This window comes from Stegastes partitus, unplaced genomic scaffold (genome assembly GCF_000690725.1).
Source record: "Stegastes partitus isolate 25-593 unplaced genomic scaffold, Stegastes_partitus-1.0.2 Scaffold1360, whole genome shotgun sequence".
Classification (NCBI taxonomy): domain Eukaryota; kingdom Metazoa; phylum Chordata; class Actinopteri; family Pomacentridae; genus Stegastes; species Stegastes partitus.
In genome coordinates this window covers 42,804-64,348 of record NW_007579091.1, presented here as the reverse complement: position 1 = coordinate 64,348, position 21,545 = coordinate 42,804, and the positions used below count along the sequence as shown (strand labels likewise).

The window sequence follows — 21,545 nt, the reverse complement described above, 5'->3', positions numbered from 1 at the left end:
ATATACATAACTTTATTATGAATGACTGTAAATATCTACATTTTTTTAACTGATTTAAATACAGTAAAATGAAAAATGTTTAATTGTAAGTTTGCATTTAAATGTTATAAATGACCAAATCTCATACTACCATGTTTAGATATTTAATCTACGTCATTTAATTATAAATGACAACAAACCTCTGAACAATAACAATGACTGAACTGATTTAAATACAGAAAATAATAAAAAAACGACCAAATTACTATTTGTAGAGATGTTTGATGTTGACATTAGTTCTGGTTTTTGCTGTTTTTGTTTGTGTTTTATGGATGTTTTCATGTAAATTAACTATAAAACTTGACTTTTGTCAGTTATTGTGTGTAACTGAACAAACAGGAGAATCTGTAAGACAACAGTCAGCTGTTGAAGAAACGACGTGTTGCTGAGTTCTTCTGATCTGTCTTTATCTTATCTTTGTCTACAGGTTTCCTACTTCGAGGTGGGGAACCTGAACACCGAAACCTACCCGGCGTCCGCAGACCTTCCTGTGTATGTCAGGGAGAATTATGGGCTGGACGGTAACTACGGCGACCACAACAGCGACCGCATCATCATCAGCTACCAGGCGAGGAGCCGGGTGGTGGAGGCGGTTTACGTCACCGAGCACGACGACAACGCCTTCGGGAGGTTCAGAGCCGACCGGACCTTCGAGATCAGCTGCAGTCTGATCCGGGTCCTGCAAAACCAGCAGCTGGACGTCTCCTCCCTCCTCGCCCACACCGGTTACTATGACGACATGCAGGAGACGCAGCCTGGCCTGGAGCCGTCGGTTCAGGAGGTGTTCGACATGATGCAGGCGCTCAGCAGAGACCGGTTCTTCACAGGAGACTTGGACCGCTTCATGGAGCCGTTCAGCTTCGACCAGCAGTGGACCTTCGTCACGACACCGAGCAGCAGCAGCACGGCCGTGGCCCGGTGCGGCCAGGTGAAGCCCAAGAAGCCCAAAACCAAAAAGAAGCCCCGAGGAGTGAGGAGGAGCGACTGGGAGCCCAACTGGGAGCCCAGCTGGGAACCCAGCTGGGAGCAGCGATACCGAGGTAAAGGTCCGGTCCGCTGTCGGGCCGCCTCACACTGGTTTAATCAGATGTTAAAGCGTCACTTCATCCAGGTGTCGTTTTTTCTCTGATGTCTGGCCGTGCTGAGAGTTTTAGGTCCGTTTATGCAGATTTCTGACCCTGAATGAGGCTCGTAGAGCTGAAAGAAAACCAGATAACCTTCAGATGGTCACAAGTCAGCGATGGACTTTTAAAGGTTTTAGTTCTGCAAACCAGTTCACACTCAGCTCCACCTCGTTCAGGATGATTTAAACCTCTGAGACTCTGGTTACATTTGGTTTCAGAAGTGCAAAAAACAAAACTAAACAACCACCAGAGATCCAAGAAACTGAAACCCCCCAAAAATAACGAGTTTTGACAACTTCTTGTGAAATTAAAGCAACAAGCTGCACATGTCAGGTGTTCCTCTACAGTCACAAGTATTTTTATTTACTTGGCGATGGGAGCAGGGACACCAGTCATGATTACTCCTAAAGATGACTCATATTTCCACATTAGTTAAGCTTTCAAGTTGACAAATTTTAAAATGTAGCTGCTCCAATTAGTTTGTTTTCAGTAGTTTTCGGTGATTTAATGTTTGATCTGAGAGCAACAACTACACAAATTCATCACAAACTCTAAACAAACATGAAGAGTTTCCTGCAGCTGAGCAGATTTATCAGATGAAACTTTCAGATTCTGATCCACTAGTTTGCTAAACTGAAGGACGTGAGGGTCAAATTTAAATTACTGGTCACATCACAGCTGAGAATATTCCCCATTTGTTTGTGATGTTCACCTTGTGTCACGTTTGTTCAGGCTGCAGGTCCTTTAACACGCAATCTGAAACACCTGAAATGATCCAGGTGTGTTTATGAGATAGAAGGAAGACAATCAAATCATTAGAATAAAGAGTTAAAAGACAACAAAAGTCCAGGTGTGAAGTAAGAACAATTTAGTTTGTCAGTTGTAAAAGTAAAGATAAAGTACACGCTGATGAGAGCAGTTCTGTTAAAGCCGGAGTTTGACTCTGCTTGATCATCAACTTCTGTCTCCACTCTGCAGAAGAACCTGAGAAGAAGAAACGAGGAGGAGGAGGAGGAGGAGGAGGCCTGGGCCTGCTCAGGATGCTCCTGGGAGTCGGGGCTCTGTACCTGGCGTTCAGGTGCTTCGGCTGGTGGCGGAGGATCTGCTGGGAGGCCGACTGGATGAAGAACGGCCTCAGCATGATGCCGTGGAGGGTTCAGAGTCGGTCGCCGGTGCACGTCATGCTGGACTACGTGTACTAGACCGTCATATGTGTGTCACAGGTCATACGTCGCACTTCTGATCCTCTGAAACACACATGAAACTGTCAGAAGTTCTCCATCAGTTTTCCACACTGGAAAGTATTTAAATGATGATCTTCTAAAGATCTTGAAGGTGATTCAATCCGCCGACGCTCCACCGTCGCCGGCCATCCTCCGTCTCACTGGTTTTTATTTAACGTGGTGAATGCTGACTGAGCGGATCAGTTTTACAGTTAAATGTTCTTAAAGAAGGTGAGTTGTGTTGGTTTTTGCATCGTTTTAAGAGCAGCTGGAGTCCTGATATTTTATCTTCTCATTGATCTGAACATCTGGTCTTCAATGGTTCAACCTGGCTTCCATCCATCCATCCATCTACCCACCCTGAGCCTATCTTAGCTGACTCAGGGTGAAGGCAGGTTCACCTGGACAGGTAACCAGTCTATCACAGGGCTACACTTAGAGACAGACAACCAAGCACACTCACATTCACACCTACGGACAATTTAGAATCACCAATTAACCTCAGCATGTTTCTGGACTGTGGGAGGAAGCCGGAGAACCCGGAGAGAACCCACGCTGCACGGGGAGAACATGGAGACTCCACGCAGGAAGATCCTGGGTGTCCTCACCGGGACGCCAACCGGCGACCTTCTAGCTGCGAGGTGACGGTGCTAACCACCAATCCACCGTGCAGCACCAAACCGGTTGTAAGCGGTCAAACATGTCCATGTTTCTGTCTCCTCTGATGTTCCACCAACCATAAATTGTTTATTTTTCCCCCTGTGATTGGCACCGATAGGAGCTTTATGAATACATAATATGGTGCCATTCAGAAGCTTAATTTGTGAGGAAAAAAAACATGTTAAAGTTATTTTTTTTTGCATGTGTGGCCCTTATTTGAACATGCAATGAAAAAAACTGGCAAGAAAAAAAAACGATGCACAAATCAACACGACCCCACCGTCTCTGTGCATTTATATTACAAACCCTGCAGACTTTTACGTGTTTTGCTCAATAACATACGTGTGCACAGAAAACAAAACAAATCCAACAAATCTGAGGCGATCAGGCGTGAACTTGTAGAATCTGGTGAGTTGAGGCGGAAGTTTTAATTTTAAGATTGTAAAAAGCTCGACCATGTTTTTATTTTTTATTTTTTTAAACACTGAAATGAAATGTAGAAACTTGTGTTATTCCATTTTGTAAAGTTGATGTTTGTCGATGGAAGCTGGTGTTTAAAATCACGCAGGACTTGAATGTAAAATGTTTTCGTGCAACATGAATTCATGTGAGAAGCTGGAAACGTGATAAACGACACAAAAGTTTTAGAAATGTACCCGTATCACAGTATGGCTCTGAGTTTTATGTCACACTCAGCTGAAAGACGAAACCCTGCTCAGCAAAACCAGGAAGTATTTAATAAAGTTCTGTATAGAAGTCAAAAGCAACATTTACACATCTTCCACTGTACAGACATTTACAAGACAGCCGGTAAAAATAAACTTAGATTCACTTTTACATCCAAAGTCTGTCCTTTTGTTCGAGCTCCATGTGCAGAAAGTCGCACCGACGAGGATTAAAAAGGACAGAAACTAGATTTAATAAAGTCTGTCTGGTTGATAGAGGCTCATTTCATACATAGAGGCAGTTTAAAGAGATTCACATGGTGCATTCAAATGATTTAAAGCAACTGTGTAAAACATTTTAAAAACCAAGAGATTCAAAGATAAGTAGACTTTCAGTGAGCTTTGTCTTATTGTGTGCTTTAGCCAAATGTTCAGAATGAACGCTCATGAAAACCTGTGAACTGTGTTGATGTGAATAAAGGAACACGAGAAGCCACGTTTCTGTTGGTGGTGAGTTTTTATCTGCAGCTTCTTGGCTCTGGTGCTGCTGAGGTTCTATAAGGAACGCAACAGCAGATGGCGCTGTGTTGTTGTTGAGCTGAAGCCTTCAGGAAGCAGCTCAGAGTGAGAAACACAATGCATTAAATTTAAGGAAATGGTTCATTATTGTTTACTTCAATGCCAACACAACGGAGAGCAGCTCCTCTGGTCTTAGTCCCACACAGGTGGATCATCTGGTTGGTAGAACTGCAGCTTTACTGCCTTCATCAACTGATGCTGTTGCCTCATTGAAAAAGAAGCCAATAAATTATCATAAAACAGCTCCGTGGTCTAGTCAGCAGCTGTGCATCTATAAACACAAAACTAAGAAGGTTAGAAAGACAGTGGAGCTCTACAAAGTCAGAAGAACCTCATCCAGCCTGGAAAGACAGTTTCCTCTCCTGTAAAACAGTGATCCCCCCCCCCACTCGAGGCAGATGGCCGTCCTCCCTGAGCCTGGTTCTGTTGGAGGTGACCACTTGCTCAGAGGAACAGGAAGTCCATTTACTTCCTGTTCCTCTACTTTGGATTGTTGGATATCTCTGTTTAAATTTGTAAGCTCCATACCTGACTTTGTTAAGCGCTGTGTGATAACGTGCTGTAAACTGCACTACACAAATAGAATTGAATTGGATTTTCCTATAAATACCAGAAACATGAGATGAACCAGCTGAAACAGACGGCAGGTAGAAGGTGTTGTCTGGAAACAGCAGGTCCAGACTGAGCCGAGGCCACTGATGTTACTGAACCAGAACCAAAGCTGATGCAACACAAATGAAGCCCACTGGTGGAAGTCTGTTGTTTGCTGTCAGACGTTGCCATCAGAGTCTGGCAGCACCAGGCGATAAACCCCCAAACAGTCATGAGCTGTCATCAGATTGGAGCGATCAACAGATCCTGATGAATCCAGTAAGTTCTGTTTCTGTAGAAGGAAAAACACAGAGAGTAAGCAGTGGAGGGAACCAGAGGTATTCAGAGGTAACCAGCCAGAGTTTCTGATCAGTCTGTGGCTCCACTGGAGGAACTCTTCCACCCTTCAGGTCCCTGTACTGGGACCACACACTGTCTGATTGTAAACTGCAAACAAAACCCATTTCTAGACGGTTAACCAGTGAAAGACTTCAGCAGTGAGGCCACCTGCTGCTGCTGCTACTGTTCTGTGCAGTGACACAGTTAGAATGACGGAAACCATGAACAGAAGGAAAAAAGTTCTTTTTTGGAGCATTTTACAAAAATGGAGAAAATCTGTGATCAACATGTCCAACATTTCTCCAAGCGTCCACAGATGTTACCAGCACTGGGAAAATGGAGTGCAGGAAATGAAGCAGTGATTCATTCAGAAATGCTGGTTTGGGAGGTTTGCCACAGCAGATCCAGCGGTACTGATCCACCGCTGGAAAGAACAGAAGACCCACTGGCTTACTGACAGCAACATGAAAATGTGAACCATCATTTGTTTAAATTAGTAAAGCAGTTGTTATGCACCCCGGCATCATCTGTGCCTAGTGAGAGAATATTGTCCAAATGTGGAGAAACTGTAAGCATAAGAACAAGAATCCTGGATTGTTCTCCATCCCATAGAATCACCCCTCGCCATCATTACACCACACTGTCCTCAGCAACACATTCATCAGTCTCTGTTTGTGAATAAAACCTTCATGATCAAAGCAAGGATGCTTCAAAACAAAAGGTCTTTTCTACGAAAGTAAAGTGGTTTCTCCAGCACTGCTCACTGAGGTGTGTGTGTGTGTGTGTGTGTGTGTGTGTGTGTGTGTGTGTACAGTCGTCCTTATATTTATTCACACCCTCCAGTTAAAGAAGGAAATCAACAGCTAACACTGAAATAAGTTGAAATTGTCAAACGTAATAATAAACACAAATTTAAACTATAAACTAATATTTGGTTGAACAACCCCGTGAGCCAATCACTGCCATCAGGTTTTTTCTGTAACTCTCAGTCAGACTTCTTAAACGCCTTAAACTCTGATCTGAACTGTTCAGCTTAGACTCTATCTGCCCCTGGGTCGTGTTTTTTTGCCCCTGGGTCTTGTGTTTGCTGTGACCACAGTTCTACCTTCAGACTGTGAATGTTCCAGAGGTCCAGGTCCTTCAAGTCCACAGAGGAGGGTCCAGATTGATCACTTTAATGGACTTTTTCCATCATTTCTGAGCCTCAGAACTTCATCAATGCAGCAGATAAACACATGACATGTAGGAGGAAGAACACATCTGAGCGTTTTGAATCATTCCAGACGAGCTTACAATCATTGTGGACATTTTTCACAACACTGGACAGATTTAGGACAGAATTTCTGAGTCATTCTGGACATGTTTGTGATTTTGAGGCATTTTTAGCTAATTTAAAGTCATTTTAGACAAATTCTTAATCATCAGGGACCTGCATCGAGTAATTTTGGACATTTTTCCATCATTTTGGACAGATTTTGCACAATTATGGACTTTTTAACATCATTGTGGACGAACTTTATGTCGTTTTGAACTTTTTTGAGTCATTGGGCAGATTTCAAAGAATTTTTCAACATCTGATGGACATTTTTGGACTAATTTTGAGTTGTTTTTGACTATATTTATTCATTTTTGGACCATTTCTGAGCCTCAGAACTTCATCAGTGCAGCAGACTGTCAAGTGGAGTCAGGTTTTGAGATCCCAGACACAGCCACTAACAAAGAACTCTGGCTCTGCTGTTAGCAATATAAAAGACTTTAATGATTTGAAATATTATATGCTGTACTGCAAATGTGACAATTGAATGTTTTAAGTAATGATTCTTAAATGAACCTTTTATAACCAGACAATCAGTAGTGTTAAAGTTAAGTTGATAAAAATCCATTCGTGTGAGTTAGGGAAAGTTAGGTAGTTTCCAGAGCTCGAGGGCAGGGACAGATGTGTGTATGAGAAAAGTGTTCTTGAGAGCAGAGTGAGGCAAGATAACTCGTGATGAGCTGTTGAGTCACCGGAGGTTAGCAAGTTGAGCTCAATGCTAAAGTAGCCACGTTCCTCTTTTTAATAAACGGAGGATCCTCTTTTCATAAACAGAAGGCTATTAGACTTCCTGTGCCTGCCAAACTATGCTCGTTCCGGTCACCATAAATGGAGTTGGTGTGTTGCACTGAAGAGTGCAACACCTTATGTCTATGTGTGTGACAATGTATGAGTGTATTTTATGTGTACTAATAGTGTGTATCAGTGAGTGTGTATTATTAAGTAATCAAACATTGTGTTTATGGGAGAGAGAGCCGTAGAAAAAGTATAAAAGACACTGACAGAGAGAGATTTGTCGGAGATCGCCCGGGGATGACAGAAAGCTCAGCTGGACGTCAACCTGCACGGAAGATGGAGAGACGGATCGGGAACACTTAGAGTTCTTGGAACATTTCTCAGTTGACTGTGTGCGCGAAGAAGAAGCCGCAACAAGACTGCAACACAACTGAAGAGGAGCGGCAGAACCCTTTTCTGTGTTCTGCCAGAAGAAACACCTTCGCCTCATCGTCCAAACAAAGATCCAAACAGATTGCAGTTCTAAATCGGAGTTGCGACTCCTCGTCTCCCCCTGACTGGAGGACGTCACCTGCACATCGGTGCCTTGTACAGGGTAGCTGCTCTGCTGGTAGGGGGTCTCTCTTAGCTCAGGATAGGACGGAGCTGAGTTGATCAGTACTGGCCAGGCTGTTAGGCTCTCTCTCTCTCTTTACAAATTAAGAAGTTTTTGTTATTAATTATAGTTTTAAGGAGCACAGATCACTTTTATTATTATGGTTAGATTAATTAAGTTTTATCAAAATGAATGATTAATTATGTGTGAACAATCAAAATGCTGATGCTTTGCCCATGCTAAAGATTTGCAATAAATTTATAATCCTGCATTTAAAGACAAAATTGACNTTATTCTAAGTCAAGAGTAAAATAGAGTATTTAAACATATCCCTGGGGTTAGTATTTCCAAACCTCTAAATCTATCCTAGCAACTTACCAAGTGCTCGTTCCCTTAAGAGGAAAGCTGCCACTAACAGGCGTGTCTGGTGGGTGATTTGGCTATTGAGGCTACTTAGCGGGGTCACTTATTAGAAGAAGCGGGGTAGGCGTCTGGATTAAGGCAGTCAGAAGCTAGGCGAGTTTCCTCGACACCAGCTTAATCAGTTCAATAGAATCCTATTAGGTCAAGGGCCTGTAGGCAGTTAGAACTTAGCCCTAGTAACGGAGAGCTGGACCAGTAGCCCTGTACGGGGTAGTACCGGTGCGGAAACACAAGACAGACACATGACAACTGACACCAGATCAGTTCTACATCCATCCAGGTGTCTCAGTCTGAACACTGGATCTGGTTTCTGGTCATTTCCTCTGTAACCAGCTGGTAGCATCAATCAGTATTATGGGATGTATCATAGTGTGAACAGTAAGCGTCCACCAGTCTGACAGAGTAATATATTCAAACATACAAAATTCTGAAAACCTACAGTCCAAATAATCCTATTAATGTTAGTAATTAAGTGGAGGCTTCACAGTGACCTGTGAATGCCTCACTGCAGGAAAACTGTGCAGATTTTATACGTATTTGTGTATTAAGAAGCAAAAGAAGATATTTTTAAATTGTGTTTAGACGTATTTACTGTGAAATTCAGGTAAAGGTGAGTCATGTGCCACAGTAGCTAAAAAATATGAGCAGCACGAACAGCGGCCGGACCACACGGAACAGAAACCTCCATGTGCTGCTTTGTGACTCTATAAGATGGACAGACATTCAGATGGAGCACACGGAGAGCGACTGAAGGCCGGAGCTGCTGCGATGGAGCCAGAAGAACAGATTTATGTCAACCTGGAGGAGCTGGGCGTCCCTGTAAAGGCTGGTAGGACTGTAACTACTGAACATTATATACTGGATGTTAAGGTGTGAGTCTGAGCTGTGAAACCGTCAGTCGGATCCTGAAACAAACCAAAAAGACAGAAAATAGCTTCTTGTCACAAAATGAACCAACATGTGGTCAGAAGACGTTCCTCTGACTGACTGAATTCTGTTCTTCTTCATTTTGGAATTAAAAGAAGAAGAAGAAAAAAGTATAATTTTGAGCAAACGTGATTATTTGTTGAAGATTTATTTGTCCTTCTGTGATAAATGAAAATGAACAGATGGTAAAACTCATACGTTTGTATGTTTACTTGAGTAAAAGCAGAAAAGTATCAGAATGAAGTAATAAAAGATGCAGATTTATGTTTGACAGGATTATAATTATGGATGCATTCATGTGTTTGCAGCTGGTAAAGATGATTTAACTACTTTATATCTGCGGTTTTTCCATCAGGGATCAATCAAGTTTTATCTGAATCTGTGTTATCACATCAAAATGTGTTTGTTAATGATGTTTTTTAATATTAAACTAAACCTGAAAAGTTACCAAATTTACACAGTGCCGTAAAAAATATATGTACAAGCAGATGTTTGAAAAATGACTTATTGTGATTCATCGATGGCTCAGTCTTCAGGTTATCGTGTTCATTGTTTGACTGATGCCCTTTACGGGTAAAAACGACAGAACAAAGCAGAAAAATGAACTGAAATCTTTTGTGAAGCCTCAGAAGAGACGCGTCACGTGGAAGTAAAACCTCAAAAAGCCGTTTTCAGCCTTGACCTTTAAATACACGTGACCACTCGTCTGCACCTGTGAGGTGATGATAACGTACAGAACAAAATAGGGGTCTTAAAATGTCCATGTTTTACTTTTCTAGGACTCATCACCTGAACTCAAGTCCAGCACCTTTCCTAGAAGTTTATTTTATCTATTTAAAATGTGCAGTTTTCATGCTCTAGCTTTACCATTAAATATTAGAAATGTGTTATTATTTCCCCTATAGATACACCACTGTTTGCTTTTATTATAAATATACTTATAAAACACAGAAAATGTGCAGATTTGTGTTAAAGAATATGAATATTTTTGTGGACATGATGCTAAAATGTGTCCAAAATGACCTAAAATTCATCCTGAATAACAAACTTTGGTCCAGATTGTCTCCAGATTTGTCCAAAACGACTCAGACAAGAACCTACTTTCATTGAGTTATTTGAAGAACCGTTATTGGTGAATGAAGGAATCGTTGTTTGATGGTTCTCTGGAGGTTCCTTTTATAACATCGCTCTAAACAACCGTCTTTGGTTCCAGACATCTCAAACATCAGTTCACATCTTTATAGTAGAATTCCTGCAACAACCAGAGCAGATGTGTTCAGAAAAGCCGTCCCGTGTCGTCTCACGGTAACCTTGTTGACCTGCAGAAACCAAACCGGGCCCAGAGGAGGAACCTGGACGTTGGGTTCCTCTGAAAGCCGCCGCCGTCGCTCTGCTGCTGCTCAGCCTCCTGCTGGCGGCTACAGTCGCTGCCGTCGCCGCACTTTGTGAGTATCATGGAGAGAAAGGTCCGGTCAGAAGGAGAGCTTTCTGGTTCTGATGTGGTTCTGTCCCGGCAGACAGCAGAGACTTCAGCCGCCTGTCCACTCATCTGGCCAATCACACGGCAGAGAGGCTCCAGCTGCTGGTCCGGTACCAGAACCTGAGCCACGAGAGAGACCAGCTACAGACCAGTTTGAGCAGAGTTCTGAAGAACGTCGGTGAGGATCCGGCTCACAAAGACCCGCTACTAAGCAGAAATGTTCCGTTTTGATTTACAGGTTTTCCCACACTTTGAAACACACAACATGAAGACCAGTTCTGGACTGGATTTAAAATGGTGTTGGGCTGGTGCTGGACTTAATGCTGGACCTGTGTTGGACTGATTCTGACATGGTTCTAGACTTAGATTTGGACTTGGTTTTAAAGTAGTTTAGGACTGTTGTTGCACTGGTTTTACACTGATGTTGCACTTGGACTAGTTTTGAACTTGATCTAGACTGGGTTTGGACTGATTGGTTTTGTTTCTGGTTTAGACTTGATTTTGGACTTGTTTTGGTCTGGTATAAGAGTGGGTTTGGTTTTGAACTGGTCTTTGGACATGATCTTGGACTGGTTTTAGATTTGATCATGGGCAGGTTTTAGGACTGGTTCTTAACTTGGTTTTGGACTTGAATTTGGACTAAATATTGGACCTGCTTTGGACTGATTCTGACTGGTTTTGTACTGGTTTTACATTGGTTTTGTATTTGGTTCTGGACTTGCTTTTACACCTGGTGTTATGCTGGTTTGGAACCTGTTTTTGAATTTGATTTTGGACTTGGGTTTGGACTGGCTCTAGACTTGTATACTCGGTTTTGTAGTGGTGTTGGACTGGTTTTGTAGTGGTGTTGGACTGGTTTTATAGTGGTATTGGACTGGTTTTGGAGTGGTGTTAGACTGGTTTTGTAGTGGTTTTGAACTGGTTTTGGACTTTCCAGCAGCTACATGTTTCTTCCTGCGTGTCTTCAGGATCGTGTCCAGGTGGATGGAAGAAGTTCGGCTGCAGGTGCTACTTCTTGTCTCCAACTCAGAGCTCATGGAGCACCAGCCGACAGCAGTGTTCAAACCAAGGAGCCGAGCTGGTCGTCATCCGCAGCCAGGAGGAAATGGTGAGTTTATCTGCAGAAACAACCAGCGTGTCTGAATCTGAAGCAATGATGTGATTTTTCCTCCTGAAGGTGTTTCTGAACAAACTGGGAGATCGTCTGAAGTTCTGGATCGGTTTAAAACAGACATTTGGCAGTTTTAACTGGGAGTGGACTGATGGAAGATCACCTGCAACCACGTAGGTGTTACAGGATCAGCAGCAGATTATTTAAATCAGATCACGACGTCATGAATCTGCAGCTAAAACAGTTTGCTAAGTCATTTCTGTCTCAGTGTGAGAGAATCCAAACGTTGCATCGGAGGTAAAACACCTTTTTGAACCTTAAAAACACTCATTATGGTCGAACATGCATCCTAATGATTTTCTTTTCTCGTTTTCTCCTTGGACTTATATTTACTTTCTCTCCAGGTTCTGGCGGAACAGACAGTCATTGTATCACGGCTACAGGACTCAGAGATGTGCAGCTTTTAACAGCTTTGAGGAAGGAAACTTTAGGGGAACGTTTCTTTCATGGAGCCGTGAGCTGTGTTCTCAGAACCTGCAGTGGGTTTGTGAGAAACCTGCAGAATATGTTTGAGAGAAAAGACGTTTCACATTATCAGTTATGAAACACGGTGATGATAGCGATGTGAATTTCAGAAGAACAAAATCAAACGTCCCCAAAAAACAACGAGTTCTCAACAGCAACATCCCCAGAACATCCTCACAACATTACAGGCAAAGAGTTCCATCTTTGTTAGTACAGTCGTGACTCGATCATCGACCCTTAACAATCCTAAACCTGCTATCCGACAGGTTTGTAGGAAAAACCAACAGAGCCCATAAAAACAGCCTTAACATAGCGACAGCCTTGTATTGTGACTCCGACATGACATTTAATGTCACCAATCAGGATGACGGCGTATTATCTGACTGAACAATCCCACAGATTGGCTACGTTCACACTGCAGGACTCGATGCTCAATGAGGATTTCTTTGTGACTTCCTTCACGTTTCCACTTCAATGCGACTTGTATGTGATCTGCTGTGTGAACTTCATACGAGCCAAAAGTGTCCCGCATGCGCAGAAGAGGACACGACGACGTCACACGCAGCGAGCGTGCTCAGTGTTTATGGAAGTAAACATGGATGGTAACGGTGGAGCGTATCTGCCACTCCCCCGCCGCCACCGATGGAGGAAACAGAAGTGTGAGCGCTAACTAAACTAGCATCAGCAGCCAAGTACTGCCTGTGTGTTCTGGACACTTCCACCCCGTCAGAGCGCTGCCCCGGGGTGGAAGTGTCCCCCGACCGCACAGAATGTTCTGATATTCATCATTAACTGGGCCTGAACATCCAGAGAGCAGAAAGTTCTACTGGGACCAGCCCTACTAGTTATTATAACAACTATGAACAATAATGAACAACTAATGAGCCTTCCAGCATCAAGCCCTCCTCGTATCTGGACCTCCGTCTGGACAATCTGACAGCCTTGCTATCCGACATAGAAGAAGGTTTTACATTTAGTGTCGGATCATCGAGTCACGACTGTATGTGAAATTACAGGAAGATTTGACCAGAGCACATTCTGTCCTCTGAGGCATTTTTTGAACGTTAGCTTTGTTATCACGTAAAATAATCTGACAGCATCTTCTGAAAGTTCAAACGTTCTCTCTAAGTTCACTTTTAACCTCACAGGAACATGATGGACATCCTCAACGTTCTCCGCTTGCTGGACAACATCTCTTTACTTTACTGCTGCACCACCGAGCAGCTCTGTGTTGTTTGATTTCTGAAATAAGAAGATCAAAAACCTCTGCTGTAATGTCCAAATAAAGCTCTTTAAATCATGCTGAGTCATATTTGCCTCTAACAGAGACAAAGCAGCAGAACGGAGCTGAAACATCAGAGGATGGATGCAGTGATCCAGCAGCACCACTGGGGGCAGAACTCACCTTCTGACTGCTGCTCAGCTGCAGCCCGTTGAAACTCATGTTTAAACTCCATAGTTAAAGTTTTAAGAGGTTTAACTCAGCTGATGGAGGCTGATTTCTGGGTGTAGCTTCATGTTTTCTGTTTCTCTGGTACTTTGCTGTCATTCAGAGTATTTTACATTTCTTGCATTCTTGGGTGTGGTGTGGAGGTTTAAATAACCTCTACGGCCTGTTTGTCTGTTTGTGAGATTACACAAAGCTGCCAGTCTGAATGTTATTAAAGGGTTATTAAAAGGTTTGTTCAGCTACATTCCACTCTGACCGTAACGTTTGGGACAAAGACTCGTGTTCTTCTTTATTTGCGTATTGCGGCCAAGCCTTGAGGAAACCTGCTCGCAGCACGAGGCCCTTCTCACGCCTCCCACTCCCAAGAAGGCCAACAAGACGAGTGTCAGCGAGTTCACAGTTGTATTTTTTTAACACAAAGGAGCAGAGCCCTAAACCAACAAAACTCCTTCACCTAATAAAAAAAAAAAACAGTGCTCAAACCAAAGACAGGTTTCTACCCTAATGTTCAAGAAAACAACACAAGAAACAAGGAAACCAAAGGGATGCTCGCTCACTGCAGCTGCTCAAACATGGGTTCTATGTACAGGTCCATGTTCCAGTTCTGATCGTCTAACGCTACATAAGACAAACCCAGACCCCAACAACACTGATACTGCTCTGTGACACACAAGGTCCTGCTCATGCTACATACAACAGGCTGGCTTTTGTTGGACATCAGAGAGAGAAGAAGAGGACGAAGAGGAGGCTAACCTCTGTTTAAAAAGAGCAGCTCCCTGGGCGCCGCTATAGCTCACCTGGTGGAGCTGGCGTCCCATGTGTAGGGCTACAGTCCCGACGTGGAGGTCACGAGTTCGAATCCCGCTCATGACCCTTTCCCACACGTCCTCCCCCACTTTCCTGTCTCTCTCTCACTGACCTATCAAACAAAGGCCAAAAAAATAACTTAAAAAAAAAAGAGCAGCTGGGCCAATCCCACGGCTCCATCTTCCTCCACCTCAGCCAATCGGACAGCTCCACCTCTTCTGGGGAAATGGATGCCGTCCAAACATGGTGTCAAAAGACAATAATATGACCCAGGGTCCTTACATGCTCCACAGCTTACATGTGATTAAACGACACTTTACCGGTGTGTACATGTTACAGTGCAGACAATGTGGCATGTAGTGTCATCACAGCGGCACAGATCAATTTGGAATGTGTAATCTGTAACTACGCAAGTTACAACATTCTGGTAACGGTCGTTTATCGATCACCACCCTATCCCATGTCTTTGTTTAAAGAGCATCTTGGCAAGTTACTGGATTGGCTAGCTCCACAAAGTAACACGACTGTCATCATGGGAGATTTTAATGATGACCTTTTGAAGTCATCATCAACCTGCTCACTTGTAGTGGATGAAGGCTATGTGCAAGTTGTGGCAGAACCCACAACAGAGAGTGGCACACTAATGACCACGTGTATGTGAAAACATCACGGTATGAAGTGGAGTCAATTGTGTGGCCAATGTATTTTAGTGACCATGAGGGTATTGTCTGTGTTTTTAAATGAAAAGGCAAAGTGGCATTTGACCTTTTCACTCTTGCAGTGTGTGAACCAGTGTACAAAGTTAATTGTAGGGAAAAGGTTTGTTTCGTGGCATTTCAGTTTCTCATGTTCTAGTGTGTCGTTGACGTTCGGCCAAGTTTTATTTCCAGAGGCCATCAAGATGTTGTTGTATTGTAACAAACAAACAGGAAACAAACTGAACAAAACCTTCATGACAACAACACAAGAAGAACTTTGCTGATTCTGATGACGTTTCACACAAATGTCTGAGAAGACAAAATGATGAATTAATTATATTAAATCTGCACAAACATGGATGTAAACTACAATTTGGCTGGTTGACAGAAACGCAACCACAAGACAGTGGTTCTAGTTTTAGTGCATTATGAATAAACTGGACCTGGAGGAACCGGTTTAAATGGAACCCTGTGAGAACAACCAGCGCTCAGGACTCAGTTACAGGCCGACTATTGTCTGCAGTGTTTTTATTCCTTTTCTCTGGAGTTGAACGGTCACAGAACGCACCATTCACACCTGCAGGCCCAGAGATAATAAAACAAACCGCCTGCAGATAAGAAACAGAGACGACAAAGAGCGCTTCATGTCGCCTAACAGGGAAGAGCAGACGGAGGCTGGTTCTAAATGTGGATATAATGAAGTCATTGAAAACATCACCTGGCCTGAGGTGGAGTTAGATCATTTACCTTCTTTGTTTGGTTTTTGAGTCACTCCAGAAACTGACATTTCCAGTTTCTGCTGCTCACTTTCTCCTACATCGAACCTTTTGAACTTTATTTTCAGGATCCTCGAAAACAACGACGAACTTTCTTACAGTCACATCTACTGACCAAAGTCACACCGGGAGGACTATTAATAATCCGAAAAATCACAAAACTCATCCGTGCAAGACTTTATTTCAGTCAGGTTTAGTTTAAATGTGCACATCAGGCCACTGAGATTGAAACAACTGCGTTCTTCACTTGTTATTCTCCATATGTTCTCCGATCTTCACTGATTTTGGTGCAAATATTCATCATTCAGGTTTCAGGGGGTGCAGACGACATCCTCACCAATCACAACATGTGTATTTGCCTCTCACAGTAAAAAACCTGAACAAAGACGAGACCCTGATTTTAAATTCTGTTCATTCTGTAGAGATAATATTAAAAGACTTGTGCAAGAAGTTTGTGTCTTCAGTTACATGAACAAGAAACTTTTCCATCACAACTTGATGCAAAAAAGGAACAAACTGCTGCATAAAGACTCATGTCCAGGTGTGTTTACCTGGAGGAGAGAAGCAGCAGGACGGAAGAAGGTGACGTTCTGGATGATGTTCTGCTGGGAAACCTGGAGTCCTGCCTTCACGTGGACACCTGAACATTCCTGCAGACCACGTCCACCTTCATGGCAGCTTCGTTCCCTGATGGACTCCTTCAGCAGGACGACGCTTCCTGTCGTGGTTAGAGGAACATGACCAAGAGTTCAAGGTGTCGACTCGGCCTCAGAATTACAGAAACTTCCAGAACTTAAAGGTTCTGCTGTGAAGGTCTTGGAGCCTGAAACCACAGAACGCCTTCAGAGGTCTGTGGACTCCAGACCTTGACCAATCAGAGCAGCTCTGGGGGCAGGTGGACTAACATGGTATTCAGCAGCTGGTTTCATGTTGTGGTGAAGCCATTCGTACTTCAGGTTGAATTCATCTGAATGAGCTGCATTGTGTTGAGGGAGCAGGTTGCTGTAGCTCCTGTCAGAGAGCTCACATTATCTGAGACACGACACCATGCAGAGCAGCTGTCAGATCTTCTGACCAGGGAGGTTCTACAGCTGCACACTGTGTGAACTATTTGTATATAAGGACTTCCAGTCAGCTGTGATGCAGCGTCTACAGAATGTGTTAGTCAAGAAGAGAGGAATGTCTGGACTGCAGAAAGTAAACCACACGTCTCCATACAAAACATCTTTATTAGCTCGAAGGCTGCAAAGTAAAAATGTTCTCACAAGAGAAGCAACGTAACGCTGAACATGAAGTAGCCTGAGTAAAGGATTCAGTGGCAAAGCAGTGAATACAATCACAGGAAAGAAATAAATACTAGATAATGAAATGTGTACAGGACCGTGGTACTTCTGATTAACTATAAATAGTACAGGTTGATAATGATCAGTCTGTGTTCCTTCATCTCTGGTATCAGTGAAGTTATGACATATTAGCATCGGACTGTGGCAGCGCCATGCGATGAACCTCCAGTCGGTCATAAACTGTTGTCAGATTGGAGCGATCAACAGATCCTGAAGAATCCTGTAAATTTCCTCCCTGCAGAAACAAAAACACAGAACGTAAGCAGTGGACTGAATGACTTCAGTGGGAGTCAAACCAGTAACAGGGAGTGTCTGGACCCAGCCACAGGGAGGAACTGATGCAACTTTGGGTCCTTTCCACCCTGGATTTGTAAAATACAACCAGAATATGTGCAGCATTTCTGTTGCAGCACATTTATGTTTGTTGTCAGCAGGTAATTTGATGTGGATTGTTTGGACACATGGTGGCGGTAGTTGGACACAGGGGGGCAATATGTAGAGGGCACAGGTGACAGGAAGAGGAGGGCACAGGTGACAGGAAGAGGAGGGCACAGGTAGGGGGAGAGCCAACAGATCTCACCAGATCAGCAGCAGACCAGTATCAAGCCTGCACAGATACCAAATTCACAGCAGGAAAACCGCTGTATTTTCATTGCATGTGTATCATCAAATAAACATCCACTAACGGCATGTATAAGGACCGGAGATCCTGTTTCTGATCTGCGTCGGCTCACTCTGTTCTACCTGTGCAGCAACGGCAATTACAGGACACTGAAAAATTGCCATTACATTCCTGTTGCAGCACATTGGGTGGAGCAGCAGTTGAGGATTTTCACATCACGTTAGACAACATCAGCTTCTCTCTACTGTTACTTTGCTAAAACCACTGCTGCTGCTCCAACCAGCGACCGTGAGGCTCAGACGTCAAACACAGAGACTCGTTTCTCAGAACTGTTGGTTTCTGAACCTTCTTGTGTTATGAGTGAAGCTTCTTCTGTTTTTAGAATAACTGATAACCATCGAGAAGCTGTTTGCAGACAAACAGTGTTCAGTGAACCACAACAGGACATTTGTCTAAGAGGTGTGGCGCCATAAAGTCCCAGCAGACATGATGACATGACTGTGGGAGGACAGATGAGCAAACACTTCTGCAGAGCTTCTCAGTAACAGAACCAAGATCACCACAAAATATTACCCCATTGTATAAAGCAGAACCAACCTGACTGTGTCTGTCGGGACAGATCTGTACTTCAGCGTACAGCACTTCCGGCTTTGTGACCGCAGAATCTGCAAACACACAAAGTTTAAGTTAAAGTTTAAGTTGTAATTAAATAAAACTTTATTAATGAAGCACATTTCAAAACCACGATTACAAAGAGCTTCAACAGAACAAATCAGACAGGAAGCATCAGTAAAATGCTCCTGAGACCAGATTTAAAACAGTCAGACTTCATGTTCATCAGCCAGAGCAGCACCGGTCTTTGTTCTGATGAGCCGACTGGACAGGTACCGTGGGTCCAAACCCCTTAAAAGTATGAAAAACGGTTTGAATTCAGTCCTGAATCTGACCAGAACTCAGCGTAACGAAGCTGCAGGAACAATGGAGTCTTTGTTAGTCGCTCAGTAAAGTTCTGAACTTTCTCTGAATGTTCTGTGCTGCTTCTGGGCTTCAACAAGAGAACAGAACTTCCTGATAGTCCACACGAGAGAAAAAAACAATGAACGATTTGTTTGAGCTGCTGCAACAGGGAAGGGTGTAGCTTGGCCAGCTAAAGGGGAATTCTGGTTTATTTCAGCCGCTGTTTTCCCCATAAGCGTTTCTATTGTGTCTCTACGAGTCGTACTAACTCTGCTCTACAACACTCAGAGGAGTCGCACTAAACAGCTTGTGAGCTCCCAGCAGATCTCCACAGACGCCTGATGTTTACAGGAAGCTGAACAAGGCCGTTCCAGGTGACTGACTTCTGTGCTTCCCTTCAGTCAGACCGTAAAACAAAAGTTTGAAATGATTCATGTAGAAATCTGGTTTCTTTGAAAAGCTGCAGGGAAAGTTAGCATGACCCACAGAAAGACATTGATGGGAACCATGCCAGAGTGAGATTAATCAGAAATCTCCTTCAACACGACTGAATAAGTGACTTTAAATTCCTGTAAAATGATTTGTGTCAGCTCTTACTAAGAAAAACATGTATTTGACAGAATAAATGAGACAAACAGGTATATGCAGGATAACTTCCAGTTTAAAGTCTTTTCAACATCCAATATGAGGTTAAAGCTGTTAAATATTAACCAACAGCAATAACTTCTCCGGGTATCTTGTTCATGCACAAACAGTGTCTCCATAGAAACTTCCTCAGTTGGCGTCAAGCTAGTGATTGATGACTCCCACAGACATCACGGTTGCCCAGGTAGGCTGGAATTAGGGAAGTTTGAACATGATAAATGATTTACAGTAAACGGTCAACGCCGCAAAACAAGAAGCTCTGTGTCCCCCCGGATTCCTATCAGAGAGAAGTTCACGTCTTCCTGCAGTAAAGATCCTCCTTTGGTTCAGATGGTAAATATGCCTCAAATACCAGCTTTTTATGCTGATGTATTTAGGTCCTGACGTCTGCAGGTAGACTCACTCGGAGCCAGTGGCAGCTGGTGAACATGTTTGGTGGGGGGGGGCGCAGTCTGCAAATGACCTTTTATTTAAAATCAGAAATTAGAATATGAGTAACATCAGGCCCAACTATTGACAGGAATGCAAATGTTCTACCTTTGGAGGATGTTCTAATCATAATATAATTAAACATTATTAAGACTGACCAGAACTAAGTTTCAAAACCATTCATCAAACTTTCATCAGTATTTACAGGATCTGTACAAACTCAAAACACATCAGTAATGAAAAAAAAAACACTGTTCAGGGCTCCAGACGAACTCTTTCACTGGTAGCACCAGTACGACCCACGTTCTCATTTTGTTGCACCTCCCACCTGGTCAAAGGCAAAACATAGGACTTGCTGAACATTTTCTGATGGATAGACGATTTACTGATGGTCCCTGAACGCCCCACACAGCAGGCTGAGGTAGCTGCTGGTTGTGGCTGTGCTGCTCTGACAGGTGTGTGACCAGGAATGACTTTAAACATGATAAACTGGGCGTTCTCATGTCACACTTGTCTGAGGTTAAACCCAGTTACATGGATTCTACATGCGGTCTTTTCTATGAGCGGGAAAACGCTCAGTTTTTCACAAGAACACCTCATTTTGAAGCGTAAATGCTGCGGTACACCTAAATTATAAACGCTCTACTTTCCACCACTGTGGTCCACACAGCAGCTTCCTGTGCCGGTTACAGCGACACTAATTCAGCTTCATGATCATCAGTTCACACACTCTCAAAATAAAGGCCGCAGCTATCTGAACAAAACACTGTCTCTCTCTGCTCGGCTAGTTTCTCTGTGACTTTTTGGTTGAAGTCACTCATCATCTCAGTGAGCACGACCAATCCCTTCAGCCACCAGGACAGTAGCTGTGACCTAGTAGAGGAGGAGGGGGAAGGCGGTGTGGCGGCGTCAGACAGCCCAGCCGTAAGAATGTCAAGACAAAATTAATTGGCTTACAGCAAAAGTGGGCGGGTCCGAGTTGTGCCCCGTGAGAAAGTCTGCAGCTGCCAATCAGAGCCCGGGCCGAGGTCACATGATCACGAAAAGCGTTTTGAGCTACATACACACTCATGTGGCCACGCCCCGCATCCAGGAAGTGTAGAACTAGTGCACACGCAGTAACGACTATTAAATCTGTTAATAATATAAAAATAGTTAACGTAGCAAAAGAATATGAACGTTATTATTAATTTTATTATTATTTTGTTGTAAATAATTCAAATTTAATGTTGTGTTTGAGAGCTACATTTCATCTGGTCATTAGTAGCGGGGCGGCGCCCCTACGCCCCGTATGGACCAGCCCCGTATGGACCAGCCCCGTATGGACCAGCCCCGTATGGACCAGCCGCCACCGCTCAGAGGTCTGTGGAACATTTAATCCACCTACTGATGAGGAGCTGACTTACTTCCTCTGCGTCCATTACACTGGTTGATGATGAGGGGTGATACAGTCCTATTTACTGAGAGGAAACAGTGTGAGCCGGTTT

At 43.4% G+C, this 21,545-nt stretch overlaps 2 protein-coding genes and 1 long non-coding RNA gene across 4 annotated transcripts in view; 2 read left to right on the top strand and 1 right to left on the bottom strand.

The window, feature by feature from the left end:
• LOC103370026 (uncharacterized) overlaps positions 1-2,784 on the top strand; it is a 5,307-nt gene extending 2,523 nt beyond the window's left edge. For both annotated transcript variants that reach the window (XM_008298926.1, XM_008298925.1), the window contains exons 4-5: positions 467-1,079; positions 2,142-2,784. In XM_008298926.1, coding sequence (XP_008297148.1) covers positions 467-1,079; positions 2,142-2,365 — 837 coding nt within the window. In that variant the 3' untranslated portion in view covers positions 2,366-2,784. The remainder of the gene's footprint in view (positions 1-466; positions 1,080-2,141) is intronic.
• A 5,810-nt stretch (positions 2,785-8,594) lies between these two features.
• LOC103370023 (C-type lectin domain family 6 member A-like) lies at positions 8,595-12,598 on the top strand. Its single transcript, XM_008298923.1, has 6 exons — positions 8,595-9,117; positions 10,541-10,660; positions 10,733-10,873; positions 11,664-11,803; positions 11,873-11,979; positions 12,211-12,598. Exons 1-6 carry the CDS (start codon positions 9,000-9,002, stop codon positions 12,377-12,379), a joined length of 795 nt encoding a protein of 264 aa, XP_008297145.1. The 5' UTR covers positions 8,595-8,999; the 3' UTR covers positions 12,380-12,598.
• Positions 12,599-16,230: 3,632 nt separating this feature from the next.
• On the bottom strand, positions 16,231-17,034 carry LOC103370022 (uncharacterized). The gene is made up of 2 exons (XR_520861.1): positions 16,614-17,034; positions 16,231-16,438 (listed from the first exon to the last, which is right to left on the bottom strand). It is a non-coding gene; the product is annotated as an uncharacterized LOC103370022 (long non-coding RNA).
• Positions 17,035-21,545: the final 4,511 nt, after the last annotated feature.

What these genes read in the sequence shown, in the direction of transcription:
- LOC103370023 (XM_008298923.1), top strand. Translation starts at nt 9,000, where the DNA reads ATGGACAGACATTCAGATGGAGCACACGGAGAGCGACTGAAGGCCGGA. An exon ending in TCCGCAGCCAGGAGGAAATG is followed by an intron (nt 11,804 to 11,872) that starts GTGAGTTTATCT and finishes TTCCTCCTGAAG; the next exon opens with GTGTTTCTGAACAAACTGGG. An exon ending in GGAAGATCACCTGCAACCAC is followed by an intron (nt 11,980 to 12,210) that starts GTAGGTGTTACA and finishes CTTTCTCTCCAG; the next exon opens with GTTCTGGCGGAACAGACAGT.